Genomic DNA, 13660 nt, shown 5'->3' with positions numbered 1-13660 from the left:
TATTCTGTGCACTCATAAATGTGTGTGTTATCTTGATTTTTTGTGAGGAAGACTGGCCCTGAGCTAACATCTGTTGCCAATCTTCCTCTTTTTGCTTGAGGAAGATTGTCACTGAGCTAACATCTGTGTCAGTCTTCCTCTATTTTATGTGGGGTGCTGCCACAGCATGGCCTGATGAGCAGTGCTAGGTCTGCCCCTGGGATCCAAACCTGCGAACCCTGGGCCGCCGAAGTGGAGCATGTGAACTTAACCACTACACCACTGGGCCGACCCCTTGGTATTTTTTTTTAGCTTAACAACGTATCTTGGAGTCTTTCCATATCAGTATATAAAGCCACCTCATTGTTTACAATAGGTGCACAGTACTACTGCATGGATATATCATAATTAATTGAACCAATTTCATAACAGTAGACAACATCAATCTCCTAATGGTGGGCATTTAGGCTTTTTCCATTCTTTTCCCATGACAAATAATGCTCAAATAAACGACCTTGCATTTTTAGCATTTACATTTTTCTACTGTCTGTGTCTTCATATATCAAAATCATACTTCTTGAAGATCTGTTTTACAACTTTTTACATTTTTCTACTCTCTGTGTATTCATATGTCAAAATTATACTTCTTTAAGTTATGTTTTATATCTTTTTATTTTTTTTGCTGAGGAAGACTTGCCCTGAGCTAATATCTGTGACAATCTTCCTCTACTTTTTATATGTGGGACACCGCCACAGCATGGCTGGTGAGTGGAGTAGGTCCATGCCAGGAATCTGAACCTGTGGGCCTGGGCCACCAAAGCAGAGTGTGTGGAACTTTAACCACTTGGCCATGGGGCTGGGCCCATGTTTTATATCTTTTAACACTCTCTTTCATTTTTTTTCAGAATTTTACTGTCAATTCTTTTTTTTTTTTTTTTTTCTTGGTGAGGAGGATTCACCCTGAGCTAACATCCATGCACCAATCTTCTTCTATTTTTTTGTATGTGGGACACGTCCACAGCAAGGCTGATGAGTTCCATGCATGGGATCCAAACCCGCAAACTCAGGCCACTGAAGGACAGTGTGTGGAATTTTAACCACTCGGCCATGGGGCCAGCCCCTATTCGTTATTTCTTATTAATTTATTTTTCAAATTAAATTTCAGAAGAAGATTACCCTAGCCTTCCCCTATCCCTTAAAATTCCTATTCATAGGCTTTAAACAAGTATGTTTAATTTAGAGATAAATTTGGGGAAGATTCACACCTTTATGATGCTGAATTTTCCTGTCCAAGAACAAGGTATGTTTTTTCATTTGTTCAAGTTTTCTCTTGTTTTTCATAGCAGCATTGTAAAGTTGTCTTCAGCTAAATCTTGCCCATTTCTTCTTAAATTTATTCTTAGGCATTTCATCTGTTTTTGTTGCAGTTGGAAACGGGGAGCTTTTCTTTCATTATATCTTCTGATTATTTATAGGAAGGTGACAAATTTTTTGTTCAATGCAATTTGTACCCAGATACTTTTCATGATTTCTCAAGTTATTTACAAATCAATACATATTAAAGCAATCTCTTATAGTGGCAGTGGCCGTTTAGTGGATCAAATTGCTTATACTGGTTAGTTCAGATTTTATGAGGACAGACATAATTCTAAAGGAGTTCATTTTAAAACAAGACAATTCAATAGTCACTAGCAGCCAAAGTAGCACACTGATCCCAAGAAGTATTTAATTTAGTATTTGTGCCTTACTATATAGTCAGTCTATCAAAAGAGATAGATATAAATTTTTAGGGGACCAAAATTTTTTGCAAAACTATAGCAGATGTGTGCCTACAAACCTCTGATGGATTGATGGTGTTTGGAGAAATCTAGTCAGATTAATAATAAAATAAATTGAAATCTGTCACCAAACCCTGTGGTTATATCTTCAGAACACAGATCATGATCTTTCTGCATTTCTCCATCTCCCACTGCTACTCCTGACTCTGGAGCCAAGCCACCACCGTCTGGCCCCTGGTCCACTACAATGGCCAGTGCCATCCTCAATGTCTCCCTCCTTCTGCTTTGGCTCCATATCACACTTCATGTCTCCATCTCCCCTCTCCCTTGGTTCAGCTCCATATAGTAACACTGGCTTTCTAACAGTTTCTAACATTTGACAAATTCTCCCCCATATGGGACCACTGGACTTACTCTCATTATGCTGGGCAAACTTAGTGAGGCTGGGGCTTCTCAACCTTCAAATATACTTACCTGTCACTGCGGCAGTGATACCTTCCCTGACTAGGCTGTTCAAAGTTGGCCTCCCCAAGTTTTTCTATCCGAGCACCTCTTTCACTTCATTATTCACAAATTTGAAAACTTAGTGGTTATTCACCACTTACTGTTTGACTCTCTACCGGAACGGCAGGGACTGTGCCTGCCTGTCTACTGTGACACCCTGGTGCCTGGCACTGCAGCGGGTAAGTGGTGAGCCTTAATTATATTTGCTAAAAGAATAAACCCAAGGAAGGAAGAGCAGGAGGGAGAGAGACATACCTCAAAAATTTCAAATCCAGCAATATCCAGGATTCCAATGAAAGAAGCTCCTTGACGTTTGGTCCTATCCAAAGCTTTATTGATACGGTGAACGAGCCAGCGAAAGAGCCGCTCATAGGTAGCTTTTGCCAATGCTTCTACTGCAAAGTCTGCCTATAATTAGACAACATCAACCTTTTATTCTGGAAATAATCTCAACAAAGCATTAATAGCTATTATGTGGAGTTTAATGCTCTACAATACTCAAAAAACCTAAAACAGCATTTACTGCTTAATCATGTCTCAATTATACACATCAACAGAGGGTGGTAGTACAATTAAATGAAAACTGGAGATATTCAATTTAAGCGAGGGGTGAAGATGCCCAGTAAAAATAAACTCCTCCTCATGCGCCTGGGCTTCTGTGCAGCATACCCTCCCAGAGTCTTAAAGGCATCCACCATGAAACGGGTGAGCCTGACGCCCCTATTCTTGGCACTGTGCAGCCCAGACAGGGACAGGGGACAGTGCGCCCCGCTGCTGGGCAGGCTCCCAAAGCACACAGCTTTGTCCTCCTGGGTGATCTATCTGCCTGGGGAAAACTCAAGGTGACATTTCAAATTTCCTTTTTAGAAAAAGCTACCTTTAAACATTTCCTGAAAAAGAAAAACTATATACTAAGCTATATTAAGAGGAAAAAGTACTCATTTATTGATTCAGTTTGTTACATGCCAATCAGAAGGTCTTAGGACCACGATTTATCATTGAAACAAACGTGTAATGACAATTAATGTTAAACTTACTTGTTCCTTGGTCTGGGCTTTCTGCACGTAGTCTCGGCCGACCTTGATGCGGGGGGTGAGTATAGCCCGAGTAAACTCCATCACATTCATCCCAAGAAGATGGCAGAGCTTCTGCGCAACTAGAGTGTAAAAGTCTCCTAAATACGCGACTTCTACCTATGCTCTAGTCACAATGTATTCAACAAACACTTGAAAAACCTTAGCAATCATTAAATTACATTAAGTAATAAATGAAATAAAATTCTACAAGTTTTAGGTCTGATGAAAAATACCTTCAAGTTTTCAAATTAATAACACTCATCCTCAGGCTACAAGAGACAGGTTAGTCAGCAATTACTTATTCTGGGTAGTTTAATGCAAGTTACTGAGTCTTAGAACCCAAAGATAATGCACAGAATGAGAAAAATGGTACTTAAAATAGCTTAAATCATCATGTTACCAAGATAACTGCTTGGGCTCATGTAATGATCCTAATTATGTTTTAGTAAGCAAGAAATCTAAAGATTTTTAAAAAGCAATTATTTGATTACTTGGCTAACATAAAGCACTCAATAAATAGCTGCTAATTTTATTATTGTTGATTCCCATGTGCATGAGGGCACCTATTTCACGAGACGTTCATTGTCTAATATCAGTAAGGTCCAACAAGGATACAAATTATCATATTCATTTTTGATTGTTAAAATAACCATACAACTCTATAAGGGTAAGCGCATTTTGAATTACAATAGAATTAAAACCTACTCAAGTTCTTATTTCAGAGACCTGCATCCTACCACCCTGATCCGTCCGGCTCATCCCTGGCCATCTCCCCAGAGCCCTGTGCGGGCAGGGCGGGCCGGCCCCAGGGAGCAAGCGCTTCCTTTGGTTTGTGACTCTTCTCACTGTCTTCTGCCAACTGCTCTGCCTCAACCGCTGGGTCCTGGCTCCTTTCAGTTGATGTATGTATGTACTCATGTGTGTTATGTATTGGATGAAAAGTTGAAAAATAAGTACAAAAAGCAAATTGCCCATATTCCTTTGCTTTGTATCATGATCCACATCATTTTAGCAGCTAAAAAAATATACTTCATAGTGTGGTTATATCGTGGTTTACTTCATTGCATTGGATATTTTAAGGTGGCTCCCATTTTTTTGCCATTAAATTGTTGAGGCATACATCTTTTTCCACGATGCATGTTCTGCCTGCCTCTTACTCCCCTTCCCGAGAATCTCCATCTACTTCAAAGGGCCAGGCTTAGTTAAAAAGTTCCAGGAGTAAAACGAAACACAATCATTAATTAAAGTCTAGGAAACAGAAAACTTGCTGCCCAGCTAGGCCAGGGCAAGCACAATTTTGGCTTTATGATGCTATTATAAAGAAATGTGGCTCCATGTTTAAACAGACGTATCAGAACTTATTTATCTTATGGGAAGCTGGCCCCTTGGGTGGCTGAACACTCACTGCAGGGCTGAAAAGTGCTGCTCAAGGAAGGATAAACAGAAACCAACAAGACTGAGCTCATAGAAGGTGTGGGTGGAAACAGGTCAGAAAGAAAGGAGGAATGGGAACTGGGCAGAAGAGATGGGGTGAGTGGAACAAAATGGAAGAGAAGTATACATTTTTCTGTAGTTCTGACTTTTAGAATCATGTATATTTTTCATATACGTAAAAAATAAACAAACAAAATAAAAAAGGATGGCGGTGGAGGGAGGACCCAAAATGCAACACAAACAGAAATAAATGAAGCCACCTGCATTACAAATGAATAACACAGCCACATGAAGGCAGGAGGAGGTAAGAGTAACACAGTATTTTGACCATATACTCTAAGGCCAAAGAACCATTCACAGATGCTATACACTAATCAGCAGCTCTGTTTTCCAGAGGGCTATGGATTAGTAACTCTGAAGCTATTCTAGGGTATTCTAGGATTGAACAAATAAGCAAATATACTGCAGATAACGAGAGCTCGATTTCTCACTGTCAGAGAAAGGAGTTTCAAATGGAGAAAAGGAGATGGCTACAATGAACCAAAGAGTGTTGGATCAAAATTGGAGGTATCAGTAGAAATCCACAGTTTTTAATATATATACACAGAAATAGAAATAGGAGTGTGTGAGTACCTGTGTGTGTGTATGCACATGTTTCCTTGCTCTGTCCTCTGAGAGGAGTTAGAGACAATGAGACCCTAGTACCACTGAGCACAAGCAGCACCCAGATATTGGTTTCTGAATACCATTCTTCAATACGAAGAAACTCCAGAGAATAGGCCAATTCCAGGGCTGGGGCAGAGAAAATACAAAATGACTCTGGAACATTTTATGGTGCCACAAAGTAAGAAATTTCTGGGGCCGGCTTGGTGGTAAAGCGGTTAAGGTCAGGTGCTCTGCTTCGGCAGCCCGGGGTTTGTGGGTTTGGATCCCGGGCATGGACGTACACAACACTCATCAAGCCATGCTGTGGTGTCATCCCACAGCCAAAATAGAGGAAGATTGGCACAGATGTTAGCTTAGGGCCAATCTTCCTCACCAAAAAAAGAACAAAAAAGGTAAGAAATTGCTAGGGGGGAAAAAAGTGATGGAGTCATGTCAAAATAACCCAGGAGCTAACCTGAAGGGTTTCCCAGCATCTAATAGCCAAATCAAGGACAAAAACAAATAATGAAAGAATGGATTACAAACCCATAGAATAAATAAGAGTCCATGTGTCTGCACTGATATAAATAATAATTGAATGAATGAAAAAGTGAAAGCTCTTCCCTACAGGAGAATTCCAGGGAATAAATACAAGAAGTGATGTAAATAGAAAATCAACACTTGACGAACACCACAAGCAACACTTGTTTCAGGTAAGAATCATCAATGGACACTGAAACTAGTAACTGAAAGAGTCTGATGAGAAACGGGATATTTCCTTAGTCTTAAAGTGCTTCCCTCCCTCCCCCAAATACTTATTACAAAGGGAAAAACAGGGATCTGACAGAGGAGTAATCTGGCAGACACCACCTCAACCAAGTGATTGGAGTAACATCCCCAATAATGAGACAAATTGACACGATAAGCCTCCTGATAGGATGTACCAAGGACACATCATTTCTGTGATATTCTTACGAAAATGCATAATCTGAATTCAATGAGAGGGAAACTTCAGACAAACCCAACTGAGGGGCATTTTCCAAAATAACTAGTCAGTATTGTTCAAAAATGTCAAGGCCATGAAAGACAAAGAAAGAGTTGAGGCACTGTTCCAGATTAAAGGAAACTAAGGAGCCATCAAAATCAAATGCAATGTGTGACCCTTGATCAGAAAAGTGGGAGAAAGTGGGAGAGTTGACAACATTTGAACAGGACTGTAGAAGAGACAGCAGCTCACAGTGTCTATGCAGAAGAGAGAACAGCATCCATGTTAACTTCCTGCTTTTGACCATCAGATCAAGCGGTTAAGCAAGTATTAGCAGCTAGGGGATGTGAATGAAGGATACATGGGAATTTCTGTACTACTTCTTGCAATTTTTTTTGAACTTCGGAAAAAGTTTTGATACCAATTTTTAAAAACATCATGCTCACAAGACATTGGGAGTTCATCTTTAGCAACTGCCTCATAATAACTTTAAAAGCTACCAGGAAAATGAATTCCCTTACTTTATAATTCTGTCACATTTTCCACTTCTAAGCCTTATTACCCTCTTGTTTGCCATTTATGTTTGGGGGAAAAAAGTAAAATTCAATATAAAAGAGAATAATCTGTCAATTTATCTCTGAAGACAATTCTGCAAGTCCTCTAAAGGAGGAGTGTTTAAATGTCTCAGCATTACTGGAAAACTGGCCCACTCATCCTGCTGAGTCTGACTGCACCCCGTGGTCATTTACGTCTGTCCTCTGATTGCCTGCACATTGGTGGTTAGATCTGGCAGTCTGTTTGTTGGTTTTTATTTTTGTTTTTGAAGCAGGAATAATGACCCTAATCTCTCAATTCTCATTTGGTGTGTTTGTGATTTCTCTTAGGATTTTATCAAGTTTCAAACTGTCTTATGTCCGAAAGCGCAATAACTAAAATGTGCTCTTCCTTAGTTTCACTATTGTGTGTGAGAAATTTCTGTGACCAGACATAATTTTCTCTTCAGAATTTGTGGTGCCTCTGGTACTACCAGTTAACAGCTGTTTGCTATGTTTATCTCATTATTTCATCTCCACGGGGGAAAAATGGAGTGTGCAGGGATCAATATGTTAACAAAGGTAATTTGTTTCAAACTATAGTAGTATGGGCCAAATCTCTGTTTTAAAATGCCATTTTGGCACCAACATGTAAAAATGCATGGAAAAATTATTGTATAATAAAATATTAATAACCTGATGAAATAAGCCAGTCACAAAATAAATACTGTATTGATTCCACTTACATGAGGTACCTAGAGTGGTCAAACTCATAGAAACAAAGAAGAATGGTGGTTGTCAGGGGCTAGAAGAGGGTGATATGGGGAGTAGATTAACGGGTACAGAGTTTCAGTTTGCAAGATGAAGCGTTCTAGAGACTGGGTGCATGATAATATGAACATACGTTACTGAACTGTACACTTACAATGGTTAAAATGGTAAATTTTATGTTATGTGCATTTTACCACAATTGAAAAACTTTTAAAATATTAATAACCTGAAAAACTCAGGTAAGAGACAGAAAGTTGTAATATGACTAATACTAAAAAAACTCCAAATGTATATGCCCACTTCAAGCCCTTATCTTGATCCTGAGTCAAGCATCAGACTGAAATATATTCAAATGAAACGTCTGAGATTTGCTTCAAAATAATCCAGAGAAAGGGAAGTGGGAGGTGGTATAAATGAAACAAGACAGGCCGTGAGCTGGTGCTTGTCTCAGCCAGGTGACAAGAATGAGGGAGTTCCCTTCACTCTTCTTTCTCGTATATGTTTAAATTTTACTGTAATTAAAAAGTAAAAACCCTTACACACTACAACATGAACAAACGTTAACTACTATTACCTAATAAAGGTAATAATATGAGAAAAATCATTTATAGACAGTTGTAATTTTTTAAACCCTCTCAGAAAGATTTATTTTACTTCTGTTATTGTTGATGAAATGAATAGGAATTTTAATCGTTTTTTTAAAAATTGTTTTGTAAATGGACTAGGAAGGAAGGAAAAAAAAGAGAAAGAAAGGAAAGAAGGAAAGAAAGGAAGAAAAGAAAGAAGGAAAAGAATAGAGAAAGAAAAAGGGGGGACCCCTCGGCACTATAAGGTATTTTCAGACTTTCAGGAAATTTTTCAAATGGCATATTCTATAAAATCACATGAAAAAGTAATAAATCAAGGGCATAAAAAAAGAAGGAAAAACAAAACCAACCATTATAAGCTAAGAGTTACTTTTAAAATAACAATTAGAAAACATCATATTATAGTTCTAAAAGCGGAAGCACATTTGCCTGCCTTGGCTTTCAGAAGAGCGACTTGATCCTCTGCTACCTAGGGGTCATTTTAAGATTTTGAAGCAAAGCTATACACTAATCCACGCCTTGCTCTAAATCTTAAATTGATTGATTTTAAGTCTTATTTAACCACGCCTTGCTCTAAATCTTAAATTGATTGACTTTAAGTCTTATTTAACCATGTGAAAGCTACATGGAGTAAGTAGACCCAAATGTCAATTAAACTGCTTTGACTAAATGAAACATGTAACTGTCCTGGAAATCCAAAACTCTAAGATGCAAAGGCTCGGTTGGAAATGGTGACGACGAGGCATCAGGAGAGGGACAGTCCTTAAAAGGGTTCCATAGAACTGACTGGTTAAGAAGCCTCAAATTTTTCATACAAGGACTCTTTCCAGGGCAGATAATGTGATTTACGTCAGCCTTCACTGTCCATGGTGGATGTGGATGCTCACGGGAAGCAAGACAACATAGTCAGTAACCGAGCATCCTAGTCAATATGCAGATTTCCCAATTTTCTTTTTATCTCTAGACCATCAGACGCAGACTTCACAAGGCCTGCAAATACATTTTTTTGGTTCACAAACTTTTGTTCCTGACCAGTGTAAATTTAACTCCATTTTCAACATTTAAAAGCTGGAAGATTTCATACTAAAATCTAGATTTCTTTGAAAAATCAATTATATTTGGCAACAGTGGGCCTATATTCCTGGCAAGGTAAAAACCGACTGGAACTCAGCAGGTGCAGCTCCCTTTCCGAGGAGCTGTGTGGTCTCTGCAGCTTGTGTCCCCATCGTCCCCCAAGACCTAACATCTCCCAAAGCTACGGCAGAGTCTCCACCGCCACTGTCCGTCCCACCCCTCGCTCTCTTCCCTCACTGATGGAACAGACTGGCCCTATGCAGGCACACAGGGCTGCCACCCTGCTCCGCAGAGTCTCGCGGACACATGCCAGCAGTGCTTCTACGCCTGCACAGGAACATGTTCCTGGGGAACACTGCAACAAACTGTCTAAATAGAAATAAAACCAACGTTCATCATTTTACCTGTATTTTCTGGCATGGAAGCTTGATCGGTATTTCGCTCCTTTTTGAAAGAAATATTTCCAAACTGCAGCACTGAAGACACTACTTTAAGCATTGCTTTATATTGTAATAAAAAGAAAAAATTGATTAAAATATTGCATTAAAATGTAGCAGAGACAAATTCTGATTTATTTTGTGCCAAATTTTAGTTAAACAAAACTTTTCAGTAGGATATGTTTCAAGATTTCATAAAATTACAGGCAGTTCTCATCCGTTCCTCAATCATTTTCTAGTTTAGGTTATTTACCCCCAATTTATGTGTCTTATGAAAGTATCAGAATCTTAGAGAAATCACACATACACAGAATCTCTTCGTGAGAGAAGCCCATTATATGCATCGCTTCCATTGTCTCCTGAAAGTTATCTTTGTCTTGCTGTCCCGGAATAGGAATATAGCCATTGGAGAGAAATCTGTAGTTATTAAATCCTTCAAGGAGCAAATCAGCTAAAAGAAAATATAACGGAATACAATTTAATGAAAAGCACATCCACATTCAAATTGGACTGATATCGCAGAAGAGCAGCAGCTCATCATCCAATCCATCACCACTACACACTTTTTCTTTATATATTCATGCTAAATATACAAACATATAGTTTCCCATTATCTGTATCAATGAAGGAAAATGATGACGTAAACCACAAAAATCTCAACAGGAGTTTTTCGGCACAGTGGTTTGCACAATATTATATTTGAAATTAGATAGCTGGAAAATCATGTTAATCTTCCAGATAACTAAACTTCATTGTTTTCACATTTAAATACTTTAGCCATCTTTTGAGGGAAAGCTTTTAAACTCATATTCTATATTCCTATCTTGGCAAGTACTTTATAGCAAACACTACAAAGTTGATATGAAGACTAAATGGACACAGACAAAGACCCAGACGTAGAAAGTGTAGTGTAGGGATCAGGCAAGTCCTGAGCCTAGCCAGTGCCCGGAAACCCTCTCTCCAAGCCAGTTTGTTTAGCGGTAAATTTGCCTTTGAGAGTGACGTGCGACACATAATAGCATGGCAGAATGTTACAATGGACACGCCCATTGACTACTCGTACTTTAGGGGCCATGAGTTAGAACAGAACTTACTCTTTCGAGAAATGTGCTCCTGAGAGCAGAAGGATGTTTTTCAGGAGTGATCAAAACTGATAAGGTTTTTATCCCTGCAAGAGACATCCTCACGTGCTGCCAGCTTTCTCTGTCACTGGCTCTCCTGCAGAGAAGTTTTGCTGAGCACCCCATCCCTTAATTCTCAACTACATCTCATGTTATTTCGACTGGGAATTGCCCGCTTTCTTTTCCCATCTCCTTCTTTTAACACTTTTATTTATTTATTTTTGATTCATCACTACTTCAGTGATTGCCGGTCTGAAAGCCTGAGAGTTTTCTTCTCTTCACATTACCTACTGTATAATCTTGAATTATAGTCTCTCATTGGCAATTACTCTATTTATTTGTTGCTTATTTCTTTTCCCTGCAGGTCTTTCTCTAATTAATTCAACGCTGTCAGAGATGTCTGTGGTTAGCAAAAGTCTAGACCCCAGATGAAAACAAATATTACTGTGTTTTGTGTGTCTATTGTGCTATCTAGATAATATATATACTAATTACACAGAAGCAGCATTGACTTTGAGATGCAGAAGAAATCAGAAAGTTGTGCATTTTCTCCTCTCCCTCATGTATTCTGACCTAGCAGATTCTGACTCAGAACAGAGGTACTTTTCACCCTGTCCAAGTCTCAATTTCCAGTCTTTGTGATTCATGACCAAATAAATAAACAAAATCCACATACACTGTTTCTAGTACTAGTGCAAGCATAACATATATTCAGTTGTAAATCTAGGAATAAACATATTTATTCAGCTTAATTTTATCAAGTAAATTTATTTTTTATTACTTTGATGTTTATAAACATTGAAACAATTTGTATAAAAATGTGTCACTTGTCTTCTAATTTAAAATTATTTTAAAAGAAAAGAAATAAAAGTACAAAAGATAACACTACTCAAATACCTGCTACTTAAAATAAAGTAGTTATTGTACATAGAGCAACTATTAACAAATCTAAAAGGAGATATTAACAGCAACACAATAATAGTAGGAGACCTGAACACCCAATTTACATCAATGGATAGATCATCCAGACAGAAAGTCAACAAAGAAATAGTAGAATTAAACAAAAAACTAGACCAGTTGTACTTAACAGATATATATATAGAACGCTCCATCCAAAAACAACAGAAAACACATTCTTCTCAAGTACACATGGAACATTCTCAAAGATAGACAATATGCTGGGAAACAAGGCAAGCCTCAATAAATTTAAGAAGCTTGAAATCATATCAAGCATCTTTTCCAAACATAATGCTATGAAACTAGAAATTGACTACAAGAAAAAAGCTGGGAAAGTGACAAATATGTGGAGACAAACAACATGCTACTGAACAATGAATGGGTCATTGAAGAAATTAAACAAGTAATCAAAAAATATCCGGAGATGGGCTGGCTGGGTGGGGTTGTGGTTAAGTTCGCATGCTCTGCTTTGGCAGCCCAGGATTAGTGGGTTTGATCCTGGGCACGGATCTACACACTGCTCATCAAGCCATGCTGTGGCAGCATCCCATATACAGAATAGAGGAAGACTGGCACAGACGTTACCTCAGGGACAATCTTCCTCAAGCAAAAACAGGAAGATTGGCAACGGATGTTAGCTCAAGGTCAATTTTCCTCACAAAAAATTTTTTTTTAAAAGTTAATTTAAAAAAAATCTGGAGACAAATGAAAATGAAAATACACCATACCAACTCATATGGGATGCAGCAAAAGTGGTCCTAAAAGGGAAATTCAGAGCAATACAGGCCCACGTTAAAGAACAAGAAAAATCTCAAATAAGCAGTCTTAAACCACACCTAACAAGAACTAGAAAAAGAAGAAAAAACAGCCCAAAGTCAGCAGAAGGAGGGAAATAATAAAAATTAGAGCAGAAATAAATGAAATAGAAACCAAAATAAACAGTAGAAAGGATCAATGAAACTAAGAGCTGGTTTTTTGAGAAGATAAAATTGACAAATCCCTAGCCAGACTCACTAAGAAAAAAAGAAAGAAGGCTCAAATAAATAAAATTAGAAATGAAAGAGGAGAAATTACAACAGATACCACAGAAATACAAAGGATTATAAGAAAATACTATGAAAAACTATATGCCAACAAATTGGACAACCTAGAAGAAATGGATAAATTCTTAGACTCCTACAACCTCCCCAAACTGAATCAAGAAGAAATAGAGAGTCTGAACAGACCAATCACAAGTAAAGAGATTGAAACCACAAAGAAGAATCTCCTAAAAAATAAAAGTCCAGGACCAGATGGCTTCTCTGGAGAATTCTACCAAACATTCAAAGATTTAATACCTATCCTTCTCAAACTACTCCAAAAAAATCAAAGAAGATGGAACACTTCCTAACACATTTCACATGGCCAACATCACCCTGATCCCAAAGCCAGACAAGGAGAACACAAAGAAGGAAAATTATAGGCCAATATTGCTGATGAACATAGACGCAAAAATCCTCAACAAAATATTGGCAAACCGAATATAGCAGTACATTAAAAGGATCGTACACCATGATCAAGTGGGATTTCTACCAGGGATGCAGGGATGGTTCAACATCCGCAAATTAATCAATGTGATACACACCACATTAACAAAATGAGGAATAAAAACCACATGATTATCTCAATAGATGCAGAGAAAGCATTTGACAAGCTCCAACATCGCTTATGATAAAAATTCTCAATAAAATGGGTATAGAAGGAAAGTACCTCAATATAATGAAGGCCTTACATGACAAA

The 13660-nt window shown here is 38.1% G+C and overlaps 1 protein-coding gene across 14 annotated transcripts in view; it reads right to left on the bottom strand.

Annotated features, from left to right (window-relative positions):
• The window catches only part of MYH10 (myosin heavy chain 10), a 145250-nt gene that overhangs the window by 62526 nt on the left and 69064 nt on the right, over window positions 1-13660 (bottom strand). For all 14 annotated transcript variants that reach the window (XM_014864117.3, XM_014864114.3, XM_014864113.3 and 11 more), the window contains 4 exons: window positions 10111-10254; window positions 9771-9866; window positions 3299-3417; window positions 2517-2669 (listed from right to left, as the gene is read on the bottom strand). In XM_014864117.3, the coding sequence (XP_014719603.3) occupies window positions 2517-2669; window positions 3299-3417; window positions 9771-9866; window positions 10111-10254 (512 nt within the window). The remainder of the gene's footprint in view (window positions 1-2516; window positions 2670-3298; window positions 3418-9770; window positions 9867-10110; window positions 10255-13660) is intronic.

The sequence above is a fragment of the Equus asinus genome, chromosome 13 (assembly GCF_041296235.1).
Source record: "Equus asinus isolate D_3611 breed Donkey chromosome 13, EquAss-T2T_v2, whole genome shotgun sequence".
Lineage (NCBI taxonomy): Eukaryota > Metazoa > Chordata > Mammalia > Perissodactyla > Equidae > Equus > Equus asinus.
Note: the sequence above shows the minus strand (reverse complement) of the source record. Positions and strands in the feature narration are given on the sequence as shown.